Below are 25645 nucleotides of genomic sequence, written 5' to 3' on the forward strand. Positions count from 1 at the left end.
TCAGGCTTGTGTAACCGACCCTCGGTCGGATTTAAAAGGGAAAAAACCCACAAACGTGGGGGGGGGGGTTCGGTTGGGTTGGGTCGGGTCGGGTCGTAAAGTATTTGTGAAATTGCACCAGTGACTGTTGTCATTGTTTATATATATATATATATATATATATATATATATATACACACACACACAGAAAGCAGGATACATTTTCCATGGGCTATGGGACGTTTCTACGTTTCTGTTAAAATATTCACATCCCATATACTGTACAATGTAATCTTTTCTCGCAGTTATTCAGTTATTATCATGAACATGCATGGAGGTACTTTAGGCTGCACATGTAATGTGCGTTGATCAGCCGCTTGGCTCTTTCTCTCTCTGGTTCTCCTCACTCACGTCGTTTCCCTTCAATGGAGGGAAATTTGAATTAGGGCTGATAGTTTTGTTTACAATCAGAAAAAGCAAACTTAAACTGATTGACGCGTTCTCTGACTATATGGAGCGCGCAGCACCTGTAGGCTGAACTACACACACGTATACACTCACCACACAACAAAGCGTAGCGTTAGTGATGCACCAAATGTTCGGTAAACGAAATTGTTCGGCCGAAAATAGAAAAAAACACTTTCGGTGTTCGGTGGAATAAGTGGGGAAAAACCAAACAATAACGGCGTGTGGTGACGCAATCAAACAGCGAACAGTGTGGAGTGAGGGGCGAGCGGTGATAAATGCAGCAAACATGTCAGCATGGCAGATCATTACTGGGATGTGGGCGAAAAGCAGAGGACACGAGAAATGATCCAGAGTGGATTTGGGAAACCGCTTGGTGATGGAGACGGGCATGGGACGCACAGCGCAGGAAATCAACGAGAGAGCATAGAAAGAAAGGGGCCCTTTTCTCTTTTTTTCTGATTAAATGCATCCGAAATAGACAAACAGGCGATCTATGAGTAACTTCAATGAGAAATAAAACACAGAGAGAATATGGATAAGATAAGATAAGATAAGATAAGATAATCCTTTAATAGTCCCACAGAGGGGAAATTTGCAAAAAAAAAAAAAAAAAAAAAGGAGGTGCCGGATCTTGTTCCGGCAGGATCCGGCACAAATTAAGCCCTGGTTATGACACCGTATCAGCCTGAGATAAGATAAACCGGGTACCTTTAGGACCCTGAGGGGCAGCACGTTGTTTAAGCGTATTGAATTAGTGACGTCTAGTGGCCGGAGCTGGTACTACAAGTTATGAACGTTATGAACGCAGTAGAGCAACACGCCCCCTGTAGTCAGAATCACTACATTAGAAATAATTAGAAACTTAAACATAATTAAATCAGATAAACTAAGTAATAATGTCTGTAAAGCTGAGTTAATATCTCTCTGTTGTCTTCTTTGTTTTCTGCCGTGAAGTCCAAACGCGCTGCGAGCTACTTCAGGTCCACTGATGTCCGGGTGGAGGGAGGAAGCGGGTTCTACGTCTTCCACCAGTATCCCGTCGTCACCTGCCAGGCCAACATTAACCTGCACACGCAGGTCAGAAACGCTCAGAAACACCTACGGGGATATGAGGAGCGCCGGTCCAACGTTCATCACGTCTTTGTTCTCTCAAACAGGTCGGTGACCAGAAACGGATCCGGCTGACAGAACCGCCGCCGCTTCAGGTCAGAGTCCCGCTTCCTCGCTTCTTCTCTTTGTGCTTGTTTAAAAGCGGGAAACTGAACTTTTTAGCTGGAAAACTGAACTATTTAGTGGGAAAACTGACCTTTTTGGTGGGAAGTTGCCATTTTTGGTGGGAAACTGACCTTTTTTTTTGCGGGAAACTGAATTTTTCAGCAGGAAATTGAACTTTTTCAGTGGTAATCCAACCTTTTTGGTTGGAAACTGACCTTTTTTTTGCAGAAAACTGACCTTTTTGTTTGGAAACGGACCTTTTGGTGATAAACTGACCTTTTTTGGCGGAAAATTACCTTTTTTGGTGGAAAATTACCTTTTTTGGCAGAAAATGACCTTTTTTGTGGGAAACTGGCCTTTTTCAGTGGGAAACCAACCTATTTGGTGGGAAATTGGCCTTTTTGGCAGGAAACTGACCTTTTGCGGTGGGAAACTGAATTTTTCAGCAGGAAAATGAACTTTCTCAGCAGTAATCCAACCTTTTTGGTTGGAAACTGACCTTTTTGGTGGGAAACTGACCTTTTTTGCAGAAAACTGACCTTTTTGGTTGGAAACTGACCTTTTGGTGATAAACGGACCTTTTTGGTGGTAAACTTTTTTTGGCGGAAAATTACCCTTTTTGGCGGAAAAGGACCTTTTTTGTGGGAAACTGGCCTTTTTCAGTGGGAAACCAACCTATTTTGTGGGAAATTGACCTTTTTGGCAGGAAACTGACCTTTTGCGGTGGGAAACAGACTTTTTTTGGTGGGAAACTGACCTTTTTTTTGCGGGAAACTGAATATTTCAGCAGGAAACTGAACTTTCTCAGCAGTAATCCAACCTTTTTGGTTGGAAACTGACCTTTTTGGTGGAAAACTGAACTATTTAGTGGGAAAACTGACCTTTTGCGGTGGGAAACTGACCTTTTTTTTGCGGGAAACTGAATTTTTCAGCAGGAAACTGAACTTTCTCAGCAGTAATCCAACCTTTTTGGTTGGAAACTGACCTTTTTGGCGTGAAAGTGACCTTTTTGGTGGGAAACTGACCTTTTTTTGCAGAAAACTGACCTTTTTGGTTGGAAACTGACCTTTTGGTGATAAACGGACCTTTTTGGTGGTAAACTTTTTTTGGCGGAAAATTACCTTTTTTGGTGGAAAACAACCTTTTTTGTGGGAAACTGGCCTTTTGCGGTGGGAAACAGACTTTTTTTGGTGTGAAACCAACCTTTTTGGCAGGAAACGGACCCCTGGTGTTGGAGTCGAGTGGTTAAATCGCTAAAAGTTAGGATTAAACTGTTTAACTGAAAGGCCACTTTAACACGAGCAGCATGCAGGTGACTGTCTCAGGTGACATCATTGACCCAGAATGCATTGCATTTTGAAACGATTTAAAATGTCTGAACGACACGTTTTAGGTAAAGAAAGTTGTTCAGGCATCATTAAAAGAGGTTTACCTGTGGTCCTGTTCTCTGGTTTCCATGGAGACCGTTTCTTTTTTTTGATTGTGAGGTGGCTGCAGGACGCCGCTCCAGAGGTAAAAACCTGCTGCGGCTGATGTTGAACGAGTTTATTCCACAAACAAGTTCTTGATCGAATATGATCAAGAACTTCAAGAATGAATCTTGTTTTCACAAGCCCCGCCCTCCTTTACCTGTAGAACCGGAACCGCGTCTCTGACTTCCTGTTGGAACTGAACAGGTTTCTGTTTACTCGTGTCCTTGTTGGATGTTTGTTGAAGGGATGGTAGCCGTGGCAACCGTGACACCGACCCGGAAACATCAGGCTTCTCCGTTCCCAACGTTAGAAATACATTTGGTCCTTTTGGTGTCTCTCGTGTTTAAAACGTATATGTTGCGTGAGGATTACTGGCTTTTCCTCAAATCTGTTATCTGTTTTTCAGCCAGTCACGGAGAAGAGTCCAGGGAGGAGGCGGAGGGCGGTGGAGCCTCCAAAACCAAAGGTCTGCACATCCCTCCATCTTTCTGCTGAGGTTTTCTTCCAAACCAAAGTCAAATTAAAGAGTTTCTCATGAAATGTCTGTCATTATCAGGGGGGTGGAGTCAACTCCTAGACCCCGCCCACTTTCTCTGTGAGATGTGCCTTTTTATAAACAGAGCTTCGTCGTCAATGAACCTTTATCACCTGAGGAAAACGAGAGGAGACGCAATGAAAATGCTGGTCATGTGACGATAACGATAATTAAATATATACAGGACTGTCTCAGAAAATTAGAATATTGTGATAAAGTTCTTTATTTTCTGTAATGCAATTTAAAAAAAAAACTAAAATGTCATACATTCTGGATTCATTACAAATAAACTGAAATATTGCAAGCCTTTTATTATTTTAATATTGCCGATTATGGCTTACAGTTTAAGATTAAGATTCCCAGAATATTCAAATTTTTTGGATATTTGAGTTTTCTTAAGCTGTAAGCCATGATCAGCAATATTAAAATAATAAAAGGCTTGCAATATTTCAGTTGATTTGTAATGAATCCAGAATGTATGACATTGTTGTTTTTGTAATTGCATTACAGAAAATCACAATATTCAAATTTTCTGAGACAGTCCTGTAATGCAATATCGTAGAGCAGGGGTATTCAATTAGATTGGGCCGGGGGCCACATCTGCAAAAGGACTGTATGGAGAGGGCCGCACAATTTGAAAATTTGGGGGTTTTCAAAATGTAATTTGCACTCAAAGACGAAGACTTATTTATATATAATACATTTGTATTATACATTTGAATATATCTAGTTTACATATGAATTATGTATTAATTGTCTCCAGATTCAGTCATTGTGAATGTTAAATATAATATTCAGATAAAGAAATATTATTTTAAATGCAAGTTCATTTTGAAACCATGCATTGTGCAAACTTAATGAAGTTGATATTGACCTACTTTTAATAAAACACGCCATAATGACAAAGCACCACTTTCCACCAAGATTTCCTTATTTGAATATTATATTAAGCATTGAGCACAAGCATTTCAGTCCATAGTAGCCAGTTTGATGTTATAAATAAGCAACCAAAATATTAACCATAAGCTCCTTTATTAATGAAACATCTGTGCATAATATCAGCAAAACAAAACAATCACATGAAATTATAGGAGGCTTAGAAGTTCCATCTGAAATGCAAAGTCCTCACTTATTCAAATGAAAAAAATGTCAGGCCAATCCTAGAAGCCTATGTCAACAAGTCCTCTGTACAACGGAGGTTAATAATAATGTGACAAACATTAACACTGTGCAACACTGGCAAAAAATCTGAAGTAAAAAACATCTCCAACAGAGATTAACATGTACAAACACTATGCATCGTTAACCAACTAAAAAAAGGCTACCAAGCATCTTAAACTTAAATGCGATATACATTCTCTGCACACATTACAAATAAAAATCGCACCTTGTGTGAACGCATTCCTGGCATATCTGTCTGCCCGTCTGTCTGCATGAGTCTCAAGGCTGCTCGTCAGCCAGCGGTGTGCAGCAGGCCAACAAAATTACGCACAGCTAGGCGCAGCGCAGCGCAGGTGCATCACTATTATTTAAAAAAAAAAAAAAAATTATTATTATTTTTTTTTTTTTCAACAAACAACCCCTTTTTTGAAATATGACCAGGGGCCACATAAAAGCTCCTGGCGGGCCGCATGTGGCCCGCGGGCCGCCAATTGAATAGCCCTGTCGTAGAGGAATAAAAACAAGACGAAAATGTAGATTACAAAATAAAAACTCTGCTAAAATGTGTCTTCATTTTCGTTGACCAAAACGAGACGAAATGTTCTAACAAAGATCCTTAATATACATTTTTTTTAGAGAAAAAGATGGGGAGAAATGCGGCCACAAAATCACAGGAAAAAATACATATGTTGTTAACTCAAATTAGAGTCTTCTGTATCTGGAATGAATGTTTTCTTGAGTCTATAAGGTAACAATAATATAATAATATGATACGGTAAATTTGTTTGAATTGTAAAATGGCTTTGGCTAAATACAATCTTTGACTAAAACGAGACTAAAATGGTCCTGGACAATTCTGACTAAAATAAGACTAAAATGCTCAGACTTTTAGTCGACTGAAACTTGACACGACTAAAAGGAGAATGAACGTGACTAAAACGAATAAAAAATAAAAGGATAGCTTGACCCAAAGACTAGACTAAAACTAAGATTGAAACAGGCTGACAGAAACAACACTAGTCACAGGGAAGTTTGTTTTAATTGGTTTCTCTTGTTTCTGTTTCCAGCCTGTTGCAGCAGAAGATGCTGTCGCTCCCAAAGAGGTCAGTCAGGCTTTTATTCTCTAATTAATCCCCGTTACCGAGACGTGAACCAGAACCAGAACCAGAACCTGGTTCCTCCTCTCTGACCTGAACTCTCCTCTGATCTGCTGCTCAGAATCCCTCCAGCCCAAACTTCAACGTGGTGGCCGAGAGCTGGGAGGACGGACCGTACATGTTGATCCTGCACATCCAGGAGGTCAACAGGAACCGGGCCCCCGAACCCGCCGGGGCTGGCACCGCCCCGCCCTGGAGTCTGCAGCGTCAGTTCTCACACACAAACACACACCACACAAACACACACCACAGAAACACACACCTGGAACCCGGTGCTGCGCCTCCCGTTACCTAGCAACCCCTGTTCGGCTGCAGCAAGTTCAGGCGCCGCGTTGAGGCGCCGCCTTCAGGCGCTTCCTTCAGGCGTTGCGTCCAGGCACTGCATTGAGGTGCTGCGTCCAGGTGCTGCGTCCAGGTGCTGCGTCCAGGTGCTGCGTCCAGGTGCTGCGTCCAGGTGCTGCGTCCAGGTGCTGCGTCCAGGTGCTGCGTCCAGGTGCTGCGTCCAGGTGCTGCGTCCAGGTGCTGCGTCCAGGTGCCGCCTGGAGTCGCTGCCTTGAGGCCCCTCAAGGTGTTCTGTCCAGGTGTTACAGCTCAAGTGTTTCAGCCCAAGTATTTTAGCCCAGATGTTTCAGCCAGATGTTTCACGTCCAGGTGTTTCAGTCCAGATGTTTAATCTCAGATGTTTCAGCCCAGATGTTTCACGTCCAGATGTTTCAGCTCAGTTGTTTCAGCTCAGGTGAAACTGGATCAACATCCAGATGTTCATCATGAAGCAGGCAGGCACTGCAGAGTTTCAAGGGTCTTGGAGTCAGTTTGTCCGTCCCGGTCAGAGTTCTGACCTGGTTTCTGTACAGAGTTACAATGATCTCAGTTCTCTGGGAGGAACCTTCTCCAATCTCGCTGAAGTGGAAGGAGGTTTGAGACCTTATTTTAGGTCAGTTTCTGACATCAACTCCCATTTTACTCAAAAACGCATCTTTACTTTTATCCCCAATGAAGGTTTAAACTCTTAATCCCCCAATAACGGACCCGGGGTTGTTTTAACTCTACAGGGTGCTTGCGCAAGTCTTGAAAGTCTTAATAAGTATGAAATTTTGAAACACTGTTTTCCAGACCTTGAAAAGTCTTGAATTTTGTGTGGAAGTCTTAATAAAGTATGGGGAAAAGAATGTATGGTAGAATTTTACAGTATGCTCAAAGGCATTGTGAAAATGTGAAATTCATGTACTTGTGATTTTCATGTTTTGAAACGTTTTCATCAGTAAAAACATAATTTACTGTTAATAATGCATTCGTTCATTGAATACTAGCCTATAAAAAATTCTAACAAACATTTCTAATAAACACAATTGGTACAATCTCAACCTATGAAGTAGGCAGTAGGCACACAAGTATACAAGTACGTAAAGTTAAGGTCTTGGGAAAAAAATATCAGTTTTAAAAAAGTCTGGGAAAAGTCTGGAATTTTAATTTGGAAAAAGAGCAAGCACCCTGCTCTAGATTGTTTCTCCAGATTCGGTTACCAGTTAGCGACCACTGCAGTTTTCTTTCATCACGGTTATGTGTAACGTGGATTGCGGCGCCGCCCCAGGAACCTTTTCACTCTTAAAATGTGTTTTTAACTCTTACTGCTTTAAAGCTGAGCAGCCTGACTGACACGGATCCATCTCTCCTACTGTCTCCAGTCCAGGTCAGCATGAAGGGACCGCACGACTACATGTCGGCCTCCGAGTGGCCGCTGATGCTGGTAAGAACCCGCCTGGGGGGGGGGGGGGTGGGGGGGGGGGGGGGGGGGGGTATCCATCTATCCATCTATCCATCTATCCATCTATCCATCTATCCATCTATCCATCCATCCATCCATCCATCTATCCATCTATCCATCTATCCATCCATCCATCCATCCATATATACAAGACTGTCTCAGAAAATTAGAATATTGCGATTTTCTGTAATGCAATTACAAAAACAACAATGTCGTACATTCTGGATTCATTACAAATCAACTGAAGCCTTTTATTATTTTAAGATTGCTGATCATGGCTTACAGCTTAAGAAAACTCAAATATCCTATCTCAAAAAATTAGAATATTCTGGGAATCTGAATCTTAAAATGTAAACCATAATCAGCAATAATAAAATAATAAAAGGCTTGCAATATTTCAGTTGATTTGTAATGAATCCAGAATGTATGACATTTTTGTTGTTTTAATTGCATTACAGAAAATAAAGAACTTTATCACAATATTCTAATTTTCTGAGACAGTCCTGTGCATCCATCCATCCATCTATCTGTACATGTATATTTTTTCTGTGTAGGACCTGCGAGTGATTACAATAACTGTTGAAATAGTTTGAATAACCTCGACGTTTGTGTTTATACTCGAGGTGTTTTATTTCGAAAATTCTCCCTCGATGCGCCACGTTTAAGTGTGTAGATCAGGGGTGTCAAACTCATTTTGCTTGGCGGGCCGGATTTGACCAATTCTTTTCCCGCGGGCTGCACGCTCAAAATAACAAAAACGGTGCGAAAATGTATTTTTCTAATTATTTTTTTTTTTACTATTGTTATCTAATCCAATATCAGTTTAGTTAATTTTAAAGGAAATATGCACTTTGTTTACACCCTTATTATGTAAAATATATTTCTTCAGGATCTTTTCTTGAAATTTCTCGTTTTTTTTTCAAATTATGTAAAATACTTTTAATATCATTTTACAAAGATAAACAGAAACAAGTATGTTTTTTTTGTATGTCGCTTTTTTATAGGAAATTTAATTAAAAGCAAAATCTTTCCTATTACATCCGAGAGTGTTTCTTTGTGATTTAGAGATTTTTCCAGTACAATTAAGTGTATTTATTTTTAAAAATTGGCGCGGATATTTACGCCAGTGTTTACTTTTTCACTATCCTCGTATTCAAAACTGACATTCTCCGAATAAATATCTTCTATCATCTTTTTTAGCAGTGATATTATCCTGCGAAAATATATAATAGTAGTCAGTTAATAAAATAAACGACCGTCTACAAAGAAATAAAATCGGCAAATGCATTCTGGAAAACGAAAAAAATTTCAAACTGCTCTATTTGTGGAATAACGATGGATTTGTAGAAGAAATATATTATCGGATAAGCTGCGATTCATGGCAATTATTTATGCCTTCATTTTTAGTAAATTAACATTTCGGTTTTTTGCGTTGGAAACTTCTCGCGGCCGCATGAAAATCTCTCTCGGGCCGCATGTGTCCCGCGGGCAGCACATTTGACACCCCTGGTATAGATCCTCTCCGAGTTGTCCTCAGCTTGTCCCCTGCTCGTCCCCAGTTCTACATGGTGATGTGCATCGTGTACGTGCTGCTGGCCGTGTTCTGGCTGGTTCTGTCCGCCTGCTACTGGAGGGACCTGCTGCGGATCCAGTTCTGGATCGGGGGCGTCATCTTCCTGGGCATGCTGGAGAAGGCCGTCTACTACGCCGAGTTCCAGAGCATCCGCTACGACGGCCTGTCCGGTAGGCTGGGGGGGGATCGGGGGGGCTCGGGGGTTCTGGTTCTGACCCGCCGGGCCTCCGATACCTGAACTAACGGGCCGTTGTCCTCCTGCAGTCCAGGGGGCCGTGGTGTTCGCCGAGAGTCTCTCCGCCGTCAAGAGGACTCTGGCCCGGGTGCTCGTCATCATCGCCAGCCTGGGATACGGCATCGTCAAGTGAGCGGGATAACTTATTTATTTATGTATAAATATATAAACACACGGAAGAGTATTACGGCCAGGAAGGAGAAAAATAAAAATAATATTTTAGAGGAAGATTTTTTTTTTTTTTCATTATGCACATTATGCAAAAGTCGAAATGTCGAGATTAATGTTGAAGTACAATTTCGAGAAAAAAGTCGAAATGTTGAGAAAAGTCAAGATTTCGTGCATAAAATTGAAATGTCGAAAGACAAATCGAAATATCGAGAATAATGTTGAAGTACAATTTCAAGACAAAAGTCGAAATGTCAAGATTAATGTTGAAGTACAATCTCGAGAAAATAGTCGAAATATTGAGAAAAAAAGTCGAAATGTCGATAAAAAAGTCAAAATGTCGAGATTAATGTTGAATTACAGTTTCGAGAAAAAAGTCGAAATGTTGTCAAAAAAAGTCAAAATTTTGTGAATAAAGTTGAAATGTTGAGAAAAAAGGCGAAATTTCAACTTTATTCTTGAAATTTTATTTCAACATTAATCTCGACATGACTTTTTTCTCAACATTTTGACTTTTTTCTCGAAGTTCACAATATAAAAAAAATCTTCCCCTCAAATATTTTCTCTCCTGCATGGCCTTAATACTCTTCCATAATAAACAAGAGACGTAATTGTTGAGTTTTTGTCGGGTTTCTGCTCCAGGCCTCGGCTCGGAGCGCTGCTGCACCGGGTGGTCGGCGTCGGCCTGTTCTACCTGGTCTTCTCCATCGTCGAGGGAATCCTGCGCGTCAACGCCGTGAGTCCCATCAGCATCAGCAGATCCGCAGGAGATTAATTTAGCTGATGTTTGTGGTATCACAACAAAAACAAGATAACAATCATCAGTCAAGAAATTGATACGTTTTACAGTCATTACATTACATCAGAATTCAACATTTGCACCAGCGTTGCTAGGTCATTCAGTTAAAGGATTTCCAATCCCCAGTCTCTCCTGCCACCATCGGTGTGCCCCAGGGCTCTGTGTTTGGGCCCCTCGTATTCTAACACCAGTGTGCCCCAGGGCTCCATGACGAGTCCTCAGATGTTGAGTCCGGGTCAGGTCAGGAAATTGACCTTTTTGGTGATAAACTGACTTTTTTTGGAGGGAAACTGACCTTTTTCAGTGGGGAACCAACCTTTTTGGTGGGAAATTGACCCTTTTGGCGGGAAATTGACCCTTTTGGCAGGAAATTGACCCCTTTGGCAGGAAATTGACCCTTTTGGTGGGAAATTGACCCTTTTGGCAGGAAATTGATCCTTTTGGCGGGAAATTGACCCTTTTGGCAGGAAACTGACCTTTTTCGGTGTGAAACCAACCTTTTTGGTGGGAAATTGACCCCTGGTGTTGCAGCCGAGTCCGAGTCAAGTCTAGTCCAAATGACTCGGCAGTTAAATCGCTAAAAGTCAGGATTAAACAGTTCAACTGAAAGGCCACTTTAACACGAGCAGCATGTCTCAGGTGACATCATCGACCCAGAAAGCATTGTGTTTTGAAACGATTTAAAATGTCTGAACGATACGTCTCTCTGCTGACCACGGCCGACGGTGAGTGGTTCTGACCCGTGTCTCTGCAGGGCCGAGGAGACAACACCAGCAGCAGGTTCCTGTGTGACATCGTTCTGGCCTTGACGGACTCCTGCGTGGTCTGGTGGATATCCTTTACAGTGCAGATCAGTGTTGACGTGTTCTAGTTCAAACGTCCGACTAAACCGCGATCAGACGCTTGCTGGAGACGAGTTCTGTTTCAAATAAGGCGTTTTTATCAACTTTTTAAAGATACCCTGCAGACCTTGATGGAGCCGACCAATCAGAGACCGAGGTCATGCAATGTCGGGGGTGGAGCTACCAGGGAGAGGAGATATGAACTGTAAGGGTGAACCGACCAGTCCGACCTGATCGTCCCGCGTTAACGCACCAGTTCAGCAGCCGTAACCGTGACTACAGCTTGATTAGGATCAATAACCTCTTAGGCCACTAGGTTGATTTCAGAGAAAGGCATTGTGGGATGGAGGTGCGGCAATCGGAGTAGCTTCAACAACAGACTTCCAGGAATGCTGGCGGACGAGTGTTTGATGTTTTACACTGAACTCCTCCCGGCTGCTTGACGCTGCCCTCTGCTGGCCGATATCTGCTACTGCACCTTCCACTCTTTTTTGCCTTACTGCCCCAGAAAGTCGATTCCTACTTCTCTTTCTCGGTTTCTGTTGTCCTGTAAATGCCGCCGCCACCAGAGTAGCGTTACTTCACCTCGAACTATCGATCCGCGGTCAGATTTATTTGTAATTATTTGTACCAAGGGACTGCAGATGCAAATTAGCCTAAGGCTAACTCCGGTGCAATGCATCAAATGTTTACATTTATGTTTTTAATTGCTCAAATAGAATTAAAGAAAGAAAGAAAGAAAGAAAGAAAGAAAGAAAGAAAGAAAGAAAGAAAGAAAGAAAGAAAGAAAGAAAGAAAGAAAGAAAGAAAGAAAGAAAGAAAGAAAGAAAGAAAGAAAGAAAGAAAGAAAGAAAGAAAGAAAGAAAGAAAGAAAGAAAGAAAGAAAGAAAGAAAGAGCGTCTCCGGTTCGTCTCCAGCGGTCTTGTGTAAAGTTGCTTTCGTCAACGACAATTATGACTAAATATCGTCGTCAACGAACCTTTATCACCTGAGGAAAACGAGACGAAAATGCTGGTCATGTGACGATAACGATAATTAAATATATAATGCAATATTGTAGACGAATAAAAATTAGACTAAAATGTAGATTACAAAATAAAAACTCTGCTAAAATGTGTCTCCATTTTCGTTGACCAAAACGAGACGAAATGTTCTAACAAGGAAGGAAGGAAGGAAGGAAGGAAGGAAGGAAGGAAGGAAAAAAAGGAAGGAAGGAAAAAAAGAAGGAAGGAAAAAAAGAAGGAAGGGAGGAAGGAAGGAAGGAAGGAAAAAAAGAAGGAAGGGAGGAAGGAAGGAAGGAAAAAAAGAAGGAAGGGAGGAAGGAAGGAAGGAAAAAAAGAAGGAAGGAAGGAAGGAGAAAAAGGAAGGAAGGAAAAAAAGAAGGAAGGAAAAAAAGAAGGAAGGGAGGAAGGAAGGAAGGAAGGAAAAAAAGAAGGAAGGAAAAAAAGAAGGAAGGGAGGAAGGAAGGAAGGAAGGAAAAAAAGAAGGAAGGGAGGAAGGAAGGAAGGAAAAAAAGAAGGAAGGAAGGAAGGAGAAAAAGAAGGAAGGGAGGAAGGAAGGAAGGAAAAAAAGAAGGAAGGGAGGAAGGAAGGAAGGAAAAAAAGAAGGAAGGAAGGAAGGAGAAAAAGGAAGGAAGGAAGGAGAAAAAGGAAGGAAGGAAGGAAAAAAGAAAGAAGGAAAAAACGATAAATTGGTGTAGTTTAGTAGCATTTACTATTCTTTTAGAGCAGTGATTTGGGGGCTCCAAAGACTGAATGTTGTGATAGATTTATAGTTACAAAGGTGGAGTTGAATTGGTATTTTTTTATCGTTATCCGCATAAATGCCAGAAATTATCGTGATACATTTTTTAGTCCATACCGCCCATCCCCAATGTAAACGTAGTCAAAGACGTGTCAGGAACCTCCAAACAACCACCAGCATCCAGCGGGTCGGATGTCTGGAGCCGTCATGTGACCAATGAGAGAGCAGGTCCCGGGATGATGTCACAAGGAATAGAGAAGGTGTGAAGGAAGGAAGGTATGAATAGAAATGAAAGAAAGGGAGGGAGGAAGAAGTTAAGGAAGGAAGGAACAAAGAAATAGAAGGGAAAATATGAAGGAAGGAAGGAAAGTATGAATAGAAATGAAAGGAGGAGAGAGGGAGGTAGAGAAGGAAGACAGAAAGGAAGGAGTACATTAAGAAAAATGTACTCGGGAAAAGAAAAAGATGGGGAGAAATGTGGAAAAATAAATATGTCGTAAACTCAAATTAGAGTCTTCTGTATCTGGAATGAATGTATTCTTGAGTCTATAAGGTAACAATAATATAATAATAAGATAACATTGTTTGAATCGTAAAATGGGTTTGTAAATACAATCTTTGACTAAAACTAGACTAAAATGGACAATTCTGACTAAAATAAGACTAAAATGCTCAGACTTTTAGTCGACTGAAATTTGACACGACTAAAAGGAGAATGAACGTGACTAAAACTAATAAAAACTAAAATGATAGCTGGACCCAGAGACTAGACTAAAGCTAAAACAGGCTGATAGAAACAACACCAGTCCCTGTTGTTCCTTGACGGTTTCCTCACATCTTCGTGAGTCTGGCTCAGACGATGAAGCTGCTGAAGCTGCGGAGGAACGTGGTGAAGCTCTCGCTCTACAGACACTTCACCAACACGCTCATCTTCGCCGTCATCGGTAGGTAGAGCAATCTCTCCGAGGTCGACGCTCGTCTGTCCTCCGTCTGAAACCTCCCGCTCTGTCTCCCCTCAGCCTCCATCATCTTCATCATCTGGACGGCCAAGACCTTCCGGATGTCCAAGTGTCAGTCGGTGAGTCTCCGTCTCTTCATGAGATGAACTTTGACCTCTGCGGGTCGTCTTCACACTAGGGCTGCAACTAACGACTATTTTAATAGTCGACTAGTCACCGACTTGAAACGATTAGTCGACTAATCGGATAATTAGTAATTTTTTTTAAATTTAGTATGAGGTTGCTTTAATTATGTGGCAAATGATAATAAACACAAGAAAGATGGCACTAGAGCCCTGCTATAGCGGGACTGTTTTCTTCATCCTGCTCCCGCTGAATTTCTAACCATTACTGCCCGCAACATGTGTGTTACACTCCCGCCGCTCCCGCAAAACTCTGAGAATTCATGCCCGCACGGGCACAATAATAGAGATGCATTGATTTTGTGTCTTCTCCCATCCCGCAAGAGAAATGTCCAGACAAACATGTTTTCCTTGAACAGTTGAACGTTTTCTTGTTGTCAGTTTTATTCTGGGTTTTTTATTTATTTTTTTTGTGTCATGACCAAAAATAAAATAAACCAAACTAAAAAAAAAAAAAAAACTAAACTAATTGTGGATTTTGATGGATAATTGACAGTTCATAGACACCTGACTGAAAGTTAGATGCAAATTCATCATTGTCATGTTCGCACAAGCCTTTTTAGCTTTTCGCGCTGCATCAATTATGATTGAGGTTATATAAACGAGTAGGCTGTGAGTGGCTCAAATAATACTAATAAATGACATAAAATAAACAAAGTTAAGAATTAAACTAATTGATTTAATAAATGAATCGCTTGGCCATTACATTGCTGCGGAGGGAGAGAATGCTGCTGACCGACTGCGTCCCAAATCCCGCGTCTCTCATCCAAGATGCGCCACAGACACTAAACGCAGTTTCTCCAGATATCTGACTTAATTTAATTTAAAATACTTTTGTCAGGCACAGTCCGGCATAACGTTAAAGCTAGCTCTCTTTTAAAGCCAAAATACGCTTAATATCTTACCAAGGCGGGTCAGTTTCGTTCAACACTCCTACGTGCTTTCTCTTCAAATGCATTACGGGCGTGCTCCGTGATAAGCAAGGTCTGCTTTGCAAACCTTGCAAGTATCTTCTTATTCGCCGTATCGAGGCTAAAATGCTCCCAAACTTTTGAAGTTTTATTACCCGCAACTGCGCTGAGACGCTATCGTGCACGCGCGACTCTCAGCAGAGATTGTATGGAAGAGAGACGCCTCACTCCATTGGAAAAACACGTCTGGCGACAATTGTCGACAATGGAATTCATAGTCGACAATTTTGATTATCGATTTTTGTCGACAACGTCGACGAATCGTTGCAGCCCTACTTCATGCATCTCCTCTCTCCTGTGAAGGACTGGAGGGAGCTGTGGATAGACGACGCCTTCTGGCGCTTCCTGTTCTCCCTCATCCTGCTGGTCATCATGTTCCTATGGCGACCGTCGGCCAGCAACCAGAGGTACTAGCCGCCGCCGCCGCTGGTGTTGGGTCTGGTTTCTAGTCCCGGATTTCACGGGTCGGTGTCTCTGCCGCAGGTACGCCTTCAGCCCCCTGGTGGACGAGGAGAGCGAGGACGAGGAGAAGGAGCCCATGATGACCGAGGCCTTCGGTCAGAACCTCCTCACTTCCTCTCTAGTTTCCCCGTAATGTTGTTTTTCCAGGTTTAGGCTGAACCCACCCGTTTCAAATGCTATCAGTCCACTGAGTAGGAATTTATCATGTGTAATCAGAGCCTTGAATGGTGTGAGTAGATGGGATACTGTCTACCCGCTAGATTTTTGTCATTATTCTTTGGGTTGATAATGGCTTTCACTATGTGGTTAGCATTTGGGGTTTAGGTTAAGGTTAGGTTTAGGGTGATGGTCACCCGGTGGCGCAGCTGGTAGTGCAGCGGTAAATATTACAGCGTCTCGCAGCAAGAAGGTCCTGGGTTCGATTCCCACCGGGGACGCTGTGGGCGCTGAAGTGCGTGTTAGTTCCCCCATGACTTCAGTGCCCACACCCTGGGTGGGGTTGGTGAAAGGATCTTTCTGTGTGGAGTTTGCATGTTCTCCCCGTGTTTTTGTGTTCCCTCACAAAAACATGCACACAGTCCTGGGCTATAATTTGGGGTTAAGGTTAGGGTTAGGTTTTAGTGACAAAACATCTACTGAGCCTAAGTTTCGTTTTCAATAGCAGTAGCTGGGTTAAAATACATAGAGAAATCAGAATCAGAATCATCTTTATTGGCCAGGTTCGAACATTGTCCAACAAGGAATTTGACTCTGGTAGTTTCGCTCTTTGGTGATAAAATAAAATAAACAATAAAACAAAGATACAGAATAAACAGTATAAACATTTAAGGTGCAGCAGTTTGAGGTAGAGAGAGAAAAGAAAAGAAGAAGGGACAGTTCTGAATAAAAATAAACATAACCTATTTACAATTTTACAGGGCAATTATACAAAAAATATACAAAAGATTATACAAAGAATACACAGTGAGGGGTGCAGCTGAGTGAGGCAGACATGGTTGTCAAGGAAGGTGCTAGATGATTTTTGCACGTTTGGTTACTCTGAGACTCTATTATTTGTGGGAGTTCATCAGAGCAACCGCTTGGGGGAAGAAACTGTCTTTGTGTCTTGAAGTCCTGGCGCACAGAACTCTGTAGCTCCGTCCAGAGGGGAGGAGTTGGAACAGACTGTCCTGGGTGTGAGGGGTCAGCAGAGATGCTACCTGTCCTTTTCCTGGTCCTGGACCGGTACGGGTCGTCGATAGATGGGAGGTTAGTCCCAGTTATCCTCTCTGCAGACCTGATTGCTGCAGTCTGTGCCTGTCCAGTTTGGTGGCTGATCCAAACCAGACAGTGATGGAAGAGCAGAGAACAGACTGAATGATGGCAGAGTAGAAGGTGGTCAGCAGCTGCTGTGGAGGTTAAACTTCCTGAGTTGACGCAGGAAGTACAACCTTTGCTGAGCTTCTTCCTGACAGAGTTGATGTGGGTGTTCCACTTCAGGTCCCGGGAGATGGTGGACCCCAGGAACTTGAAGGAGTCTGTGGAGGAGACAGTGCTGTTGAGGATGGTGAGGGGGGGGGGGAGTGGCGGTGGGTTTTTCCTGAAGTCCACTGTCAACTCCACAGTCTTGAGCGGGTTCAGTTCCAGGTGGTTCCGACTGCACCAGTGGACCAGCTGTTCCACCTCCTGTCTGTACGCGGACTCGTCACCCTCCCGGATCAGGCCGATGACGGTGGTGTCGTCCGCGTACTTCAGGAGCTTCACAGACGAGTCCCCTGAGGTGCAGTCGTTGGTATAGAGGGAGAAGAGCAGTGGTGAGAGGACGCACCCCTGGGGGGCGCCAGTGCTGATGGTCCGGGTGCTGGATGTGATGCTCCCCAGCCTCACCTGCTGCCTCCTGTCACTCAGGAAGCTGGTGATCCACTGACAGGTGGGGGCAGGCACGGTGAGCTGGGTGAGCTTCTGGTGGAGGATTGCGATTATCAACCCAAAGAATAATGACAAAAATCTACCATTCAAGGCTCTGATTATACATGATAAATTCCTATTCAGTGGACTGATAGCATTTGAAGCCGCTGCCGAACCGGACTCATCTGAACCAGTTTGAGATTGGTGCGGTTCCCTGAACGTATCGGACCTTTCAGGTGTTTATTCTGGGTTATGGTGGGCGGGTTCTGAGGCTGGACGCCTTGAAGGTCCCAAGACTTTGTCGTCTTGTTCCTGGGAATCTTGCTGAAGTCCGTTCAAACGTCCGGCTGCCTGGACCTGGTCTCTGAGATCTGGGCAGTTCCGTCTGCGGTCGTCAGACCTCTGGTTCCGGTTCGCTCTGGTGTTCACAGTGATCTCTTACTGGTTCGGTCCCGGACTGGAACACTCCCACCTTGGACTGGGTCGTTCCTGATCTGGGATGTTCCCGGACCGGGTCGTTCCCACCTAAGGAGAGTTTCCACTAGGGTTGCCACCTTTCAGAAATATAAATAAGGGACACCCTGCGGTCTCACAGCAAGAAGGTCCTGGGTTCGATTCCCGCCGGGGGACGCTGTGGGTGCTGAAGTGCGTGTTAGTTCCCCCATGACTTCAGCACCCACACCCTGGGTGGGGTTGGTGAAAGGATCTTTCTGTGTGGAGTTTGCATGTTCTCCCCGTGTTCCCCTGGGTAGCTAGTGTGAGCTACCCTCACAAAAACATGCAGTAGTCCTGGGCTATACATGCCCCCCTCTGGCCAACCGGGGGCGCCAGATGGGGTGGGGAGGATCCGGCTGGAATAACGTGATCCTTCCACGCGCTACGTTCCGCCGGAGAAGCCCCACCCTGTCTGGTGAAAAGATGCGGCCTGCTCACTCCTCAGGTTAAGGAGGAGACCTGAGCTCAGTGCAGGGCCCCTCCCGGGGTTGGTAGAGGATGGCAATGCACAGGACTGTCAGTAGGTAGGAGCACGGGGTGGTAAAAATGGGAAAAAAACCGGGATAAAAATATATAAAAAAAAAATAAGGGACACCCTGATTTCAGCAGCGCAGGAGCCAAAAAAAAGCCCCAAAACTTCTAAACTGCATAAAAATGTGTTTATTTTATATGAAAAAACAAAATGCTTTGATTTAAAGTTTAAAGTGCTTTAATAGCATTGAACTTGCATGACTGTACAGACAGACAACCATACTAGTAACTGAAATATCCTCCTATGCTATCTATGTCCACAATCAGCCAAGATGTATAATATAGCTACAGGTGAAGAATATGGTGTAAAGTTAACTTATTTCAATAATTCAACTTAAAAGGTGAAACTAATATATAACCTAGTCTTATTACATGCAAAGCAAGATATGTTAAACCTTTATTTGTTATAATTTTGATGATGGAATTGTTTATTGATTTCATAAAATATTCTCTAATGTATTTTTTATTTTGGGTTTTCATAAACTGTGAGCCATAATCACCAAAATCATAACAAATAAAGGCTTGACATATTTCACTTTGAATGTAGTGGGAAATAATATATTTGTTTCACCTTTAGTTAAATTACTACGAATGACGTTTTGCAATATATTCAAATTTTCCGACCTTCACCTGTATATTATCACATCAAAAAATATATGTCCGTGTTGGTTAAATACGGGACGCAACATTTTTTTCTCAAATAAAGGACAATTCCGTATTTTACGGGACGGGTGGCAGCCCTAGTTTCCACCCTTCAAACGAGCTGGTTGACATCAGTTTGTCCTCTGCAGCCAAACGGATCAAACTAAAAGTATAACGTCCACGTCTCCAGCGACGTCTCCGTCGGAGTGTTTAAGTAGTTTCACGTCTCAGTATCGGTGCCTCAGAGCTTCCATAGACTTTATTTCTTTATTCCTGCGTTTGTTCTGCTCCTCCAGAGGGGATGAAGATGCGAGGCGCCAAGAACGAGACCAACGGCTCGGCCAAACCCAGCAAAGTGGTGAGTGACGGATGAACCTCCGCACGGACCAGAACCCAACTGTTGTTTACGTTGTTTTGTCTTCGCAGGACGAGGATCTGAAATGGGTGGAGGAGAACATCCCGTCATCCATGGCAGACGTGTAAGTCCCTGGTTACACTGCTGCAGCAGCCGTTTCCGTGGTTACCGGTTATTAAGTGTGTTCTCTCGTCCCCACAGCGCCCTGCCGCCCCTGCTGGACTCGGATGAGGTACGACACTTCCTTCTCTTTAAAGATGAATTTACCTGTCACTTAGGAGTTTAATCAGTTGATGGAGGAGGTTGTTGGTTTGATTTCCTCTGATTGATCGATGCTTTCTGCATCTCTTGAACCCGACGAACCGAGCCCGTAAATTAAAGCAGAACTTACGTTTCCATGCAGTCAATAACCCTTTTCTAACCAGAATATTAGCAATAACCTGGTTTTGCACGGCCATGTAAACACCAATAACCCCTTTGAATAACCCGAATTTGCTCATATTCCGGTTTTTAAAAACCTGAATATGACCCCTGGGTTACTGCTTTTAAAACCCGAATATTTGGCAAGGCAAGTTTATTTGTATAGTACAATTCAACACAAGGTAATTCAAAGTGCTTTACATCAACATTAAAAGCAGCAAGACACAATTAAAACATAAATAACAAATAAAATGATGATAAAAGAGGTTAAATAATAGAAAACACAAGTTGTTAAAAAGTAAGGGCAGTAGAGTACAGCAGGTACATCTCATTCTTACAATGGCAAGAATTACGTTTCTATACGGACAAAACGTACAAAGACCGGGTCAAATACAGTATTACAAAAGTAATTTGGTCATGTATTCGCCTAATGGGATTTCCCCATTAAAAGGAACAGGAATTTGTTTTCTGCACATGTTCTTTTCGCAAGGAATCCTGGTCTTTTGAGTCCAGGAAGTTCTTATAAACACGGAGAAACGCAAGACGAGGAGGAGACTAATCACTTCATAAATTTAATGAAGGATATGAACATTTCTGCATTTGTAGACGGTAGAAAGTACCGGGATAGAAGATTTACAAGAAGGTGAGAGAAAAGTTGCACGAAGCAGCATTTGTTTTGAATTTGGATACAGGAAGAAGAAGCAGAAATGACGGTAATTGCGTCATGACGTTCTCCGTGCGTCGCTGGTTTGATCCAGATATCCCAAATGATTAATCACCATGTATACAGGGATAACCCTGTTTGCTCACGCATGGAAACATAATATTCCCAATGTTTCCGTAACCGGAATATTGACCTTAACCCGAATTTTAAACGCTCAGACGCTCAACGGTTTATACAAAAAAATTAAAATAGAAATAACCAATAAATAGCTAAATAATTAAAAAAAAAGAGCAATATAAAATGTAGAAAAATGAGTAATGTACAAGAGAAAAAATAGTAAACACAAAAAAATGGATAATATTTACATGTGCAACAATACGTGAGGTATTTAGCGGGCAAAGGTTATTGCACTTTCAAAGAGACAGGTTATTGCACTCGGGTGGCTACAGTTGGTTATTATAAAGTCTGATGGCCCGGCGCTCTCCAGATGCGCGAGTGACCTGTGCATCAGGTAGATGACAGCATCATCCACACCGATGCCAGGCCAGTACGCGAACTGCAGGGGGTCCATCACGTCAGCCACCTGCTGTCTCAGGCCGAGTAGAATCCTCTCCATAGTTTTCATCAGGTGGGAGGTTAAGGAGGTTAAGGAGGTCAGGAACCTCCTTCTGTCTAAACAGCATCCAGCAGGTCAGATGTCTGGAGCCGTCATGTGACCGAACATCCAATGAGAGAGCAGGTCCCGGGATGATGTCACTGTGATGTCACTGAGAGGAAGTGAGGCTCCATCACCCTCAGCTGCTTCTCACTAGTTCACTCTGGTTCTGGTTCTGAGCAGCAGGGGGCAGCACACGCCACAGAAACAGAGCCGCCGTTGCCATGGTTACATCACACCTCCCGGTCGTTCTCCTCCCTGTTGTCATGGCGAGGCCAGGTGTGTGTGTGTGTGTGTGTGTGTGTGTGTGTGTGTGTGTGTGTGTGTGTGTGTGTGTGTGTGTGTGTGTGTGTGTGTGTGTGTGTGTGTGTGTGTGTGTGTGTGTGTGTGTGTGTGTGTGTGTGTGTGTGTGTGTGTGTGTGTGTGTGTGTGTGTGTGTGTGTGTGTGTGTGTGTGTCACTAATGATGATGTGAAGCGATGGGGCAGATTTTCCTCCAAACGTTCATCGTCCTGAAATCAACAATGAGCCTCTAACGTGAAATCCATGGATTACGTAAGACGGCGTATATAAATATAAACTCTGAGGGACCTGAAGCTGCTAGAGATGTAAGATAAAGACTGATGGGGGTGACGGGGGGGCTGAGGTACCAGATCTCCTCGTTAGCGCTGCAGTTTCAGACGAGGTCCGTGTGGCTGATTACGTCATCGTCAGTTTGCTGGTTTGGGAGTGAGATCTGAAACGCTCCGATCATCGTTACGAGGAGTTACGTTATGAAACCCGGTCGATCAGGGAGCTGCAGCGTCTGGTTCCGGGTCCGAGTCCGTCTCCTCGCCGGTACCGAACACCCGGACCGCTGCGCTGAGAGGATCATTCAAACAAAAATAACCTTTCTGAGCTGCTGCTCCGTCCAGGCGACGGCTAGAGACGCTCGGGGAGGCCGAGTCTCGCTGACATCATCAGACATGTGACATCATCAGACATGTGACATCATCAGACATGTGACATCATCACACATATGACATCATCACACATATGACATCATGACATCATCAGACATGTGATATCATGACATCATCACACATGTGACATCATGAGACATCAGAAACTAACCAGATGATTTCTGTTGCAGGAAACCGTGACGACCAAGTTTGAGATGTCCAAGATGGAGTGAAGCAGCAGAGGAGGAATGAAGAGGAGGTGATGAAGATGAACTGAGGGATGAAGAAGAGATGGTGGAGGAGTTGATGAAGAGGAGGGGGTGGTTCCAGACGCGTCCTGAGCTCCACTGGCGGTGAAGAAGTCGTCGCCGCGGCGACGCGGGTCCTTTTATTTGTTGTTTTCACTGCGTCTCCGTGGTTCCGACCCGTGAACCGAGACGTGGTTTTTATTTTTTACTTCCAGAAGTTTCTGCTGCAGCGGTGCAGCGGGTTTCCCTCTGCAGCGTTAGGGTTTCTGTCCGGTCCGGTTCCACGTTTGTCTTATTTCTGATCGGTGAGCGGCTCCAACCCCCCTGGCGTCGGGTTCTGGGACGTCTGATGTGAGAAAACCGAGCTGGACGCCGTCGAGTCGCCGTCCGGCACCGTTTGTACCAGAACCGACCCGTCTCACGACTCGCCGAGTAAAATAAATGACCCACAATTAATTTCACCTTTACGAGGTCACCGGGTAAAAGAGTTGAAACCGGAGCTGCTGATTAAATGTTAAATCTGTGACATCATTGTACGCTGGCCCGGCTCCACCCGGCTCTGCAAACGGATCCCAGACCAACCCGTCTCAAGATTCTGCCCGCTTTTGAATTTACAACAAATTAAATAAAAAAAAAGATACATACGGGATCTTTTCTAAAATTGTAGCTTCTTTCTTTACTTTTTAAAGTCCTAATAAAATAAAATGTTTGTTTTGTTTGTCTCGACCACAGAAAAGACTTCCTGGTGGGCGGGGCCTCGTCGGCCACTGACCAATCAGAGCAGAGCTCAGCTTTCAGGACCCAGGTCGGTGTCACCAGGTACCGACCCGGTTACTGCCACGTTTAAACTTTACTGTTGTTACATTATCACACACAAACACGGGTTGGCGGTTCCGGTCGGGTCCAGACGCTCGTCAGTCGCTCGCTGTGAAAAGCTCCTAATAATCAGTCTGAAGGAAGAAGTGTGTTTTTCTTGTTGTTGATGTTTTTTTGTAAACGTTTGAGATTCGTGCCGGAGACAGAAGTTCTGTTTCACCTCTGGTTCTGTAGAACTCCGTCCTGTCGGGTCTGTAAATAAATTAAATTAATAAAAGGTTTGGAAAGTAAGTCGTTGTCGTGTTTTGTGTTTCATCTGTCAACGACGCCCGGGACCGGACCTGGGGCCTCATTTATAAAAGAGTGTGTAGGATTCATACTAAAAGTGCACGTAAACCCAAAAGCAGAAAATGGCGGGCGCAAAAAAAAATCTGTATTTATAAAACCGTGTGCACGCACACTTGCACGCAATGTTCGCTTTATAAATTACAGTCCAGCTGGAAGGTTGCGCAGGTGAATTTGCCTCCTATCCCGCCCTCTACACGCCCACTTTTACCATAAATGGGCAATGCAAAGTAGTTCATGACTGTATTTGCATATGAATGAGCCTGCTGAGCATGCGCAGCGGCTCCTGCAGCCTGTTTCTGCTGCGCGTCAGGATGAATGAGACGTGTCGAGCCTGAGATCGAGATGTTGTGGATGAGGTGGAGGCAGGAAAACCACATTATTTGAGGGTCACAGTAAAAGTAGAAAAAGTATATAAATAGTATAAAATAAAGCGAGTGAGCGGCAGCACGTCGTTGCTGCGCTAAACGCTGTGAGTGCCACGGACAGATCTGTTGCAGAAATAAAGTGGTGTGATTTGAAGGTGGAGGCCAAGAGGTACGGAGCCCCTAAAGGGACACAGATTTTTTTTTATATATATAATGAGTTTTATGTGCGCGTGAAACCTTTAAGGCTGATTTATGGTTCCGCGTTACACCAACGCAGAGCCTACGGCGTAGGTGCGCGTCGCCGTGTACCCTACGGCGTAGGCTCTGCGTCGTTTTAACGCTGAACCATAATTTAGGCTTGAAACCTTTACGCGCGCGCGTAAAACTCATTATATATAAAAAAAAAATTGAGTCTCTTTAGGGGCTCCGTAGAGTGGCCCGGCACTCATTTGTTCTGTCCTCAGTCACTCTACGGTTATCGCGGTGGGACGAGGAGGTTCCCGGCGTGTCACCGCGGCTGCAGCAGCAGAGTCCAGACTGACGCTGAGCTTCAAACACAGAGGGACACGATCAGCGCTATTATATTATAAGTCTGATATGTGATGACATTATTAACAGTATGACATGAATCTGGCTTCATTTCCCCACCTCACCATCTGCGTCGCCAGTTCCCCATATATTCAAAAGGTCAGGGTTGGCGTAAAGATACGCACATTTTTCGGTTAGTTTTTTCTTTTTAAATCCCAACCTTTGCGTAGAAAGTGGCTTGCACATCTTTAAGCCCTGTTTTGTGCGCAAGCAAGCTTTATAAATGAGGGCCCTGGACCAGAACTGGACCAGATCTGGACCAGAACCGGTCTTCTCAGGCCTTGCTGGACCACAGAGAGGCCCTTTGTACCAGGAGGCCCGACAGAACCTCCGGCAGGAGGGTCCCCTCTTATGATCCAGGTCCTGGTCCAGGTTTCTTCCCTCCTAAAGGGGAGTTTTTCCTTGCCACTGTTTGGCTTAAGGCTTTTCTCCCACTAGGGGAGTTTTTACCTGCCATTGTTTATGTAATAATTGCTCTGGGGTTTATGTTCATGTTCTGGGTCTCTGGAAAGATCTAATACAACTTTTGTTGTATTAGACGCTATATAAATAGAATTAAATTGAAAATTGAATTGAATAGAGCCGCCTCGCTGAACTATCGACCTCTCGTCACCCAGATCTGCTGACGCCGGCGGGTCTGGTCCGGTCGGACCCTGAACCGCAGCAGCAGCTGCGTCTTCAGGGTCCTAATTCAATCTTAAAGTGTGTGTGTGTGTGTGTGTGTGTGTGTGTGTGTGTGTGTGTGTGTGTGTGTGTGTGTGTGTGTGTGTGTGTGTGTGTGTGTGTGTGTGTGTGTGTGTGTGTGTGTGTGTGTGTGTGTGTGTGTGTGTGTGTGTGTGTGTGTGTGTGTGTGTGTGTGTGTGTGTGTGTGTGTGTGTGTGTGTGTGTGTGTGATTACGGCTGTAATAACATAATCCCGGAGATTTAGCCCGACAGCAAGACAGTATGCTGCCGATTTCAACCGACATTAGGGAATTATCGTCACCACACACCTCACACACGCCC

At 43.8% G+C, this 25645-nt stretch overlaps 1 protein-coding gene across 1 annotated transcript in view; it reads left to right on the forward strand.

The window, feature by feature from the left end:
- The window catches only part of zgc:162698 (Transmembrane protein 87A-like), a 27516-nt gene extending 3886 nt beyond the window's left edge, over window positions 1–23630 (forward strand). The window contains exons 4-21 of the mRNA XM_061719920.1: window positions 1402–1524; window positions 1605–1652; window positions 3541–3600; window positions 5898–5933; window positions 6049–6193; window positions 7673–7734; window positions 9312–9495; window positions 9590–9689; window positions 10371–10464; window positions 11282–11359; window positions 13948–14056; window positions 14132–14190; window positions 15528–15631; window positions 15708–15781; window positions 19538–19599; window positions 19668–19720; window positions 19798–19828; window positions 22467–23630. Of these exons, the coding sequence (XP_061575904.1) occupies window positions 1402–1524; window positions 1605–1652; window positions 3541–3600; window positions 5898–5933; window positions 6049–6193; window positions 7673–7734; window positions 9312–9495; window positions 9590–9689; window positions 10371–10464; window positions 11282–11359; window positions 13948–14056; window positions 14132–14190; window positions 15528–15631; window positions 15708–15781; window positions 19538–19599; window positions 19668–19720; window positions 19798–19828; window positions 22467–22508 (1464 nt within the window). The 3' untranslated portion in view covers window positions 22509–23630. The remainder of the gene's footprint in view (window positions 1–1401; window positions 1525–1604; window positions 1653–3540; window positions 3601–5897; window positions 5934–6048; window positions 6194–7672; window positions 7735–9311; window positions 9496–9589; window positions 9690–10370; window positions 10465–11281; window positions 11360–13947; window positions 14057–14131; window positions 14191–15527; window positions 15632–15707; window positions 15782–19537; window positions 19600–19667; window positions 19721–19797; window positions 19829–22466) is intronic.
- Window positions 23631–25645: the final 2015 nt, after the last annotated feature.

This window comes from Cololabis saira, chromosome 4 (genome assembly GCF_033807715.1).
Source record: "Cololabis saira isolate AMF1-May2022 chromosome 4, fColSai1.1, whole genome shotgun sequence".
In the NCBI taxonomy this organism is placed as follows: domain Eukaryota; kingdom Metazoa; phylum Chordata; class Actinopteri; order Beloniformes; family Belonidae; genus Cololabis; species Cololabis saira.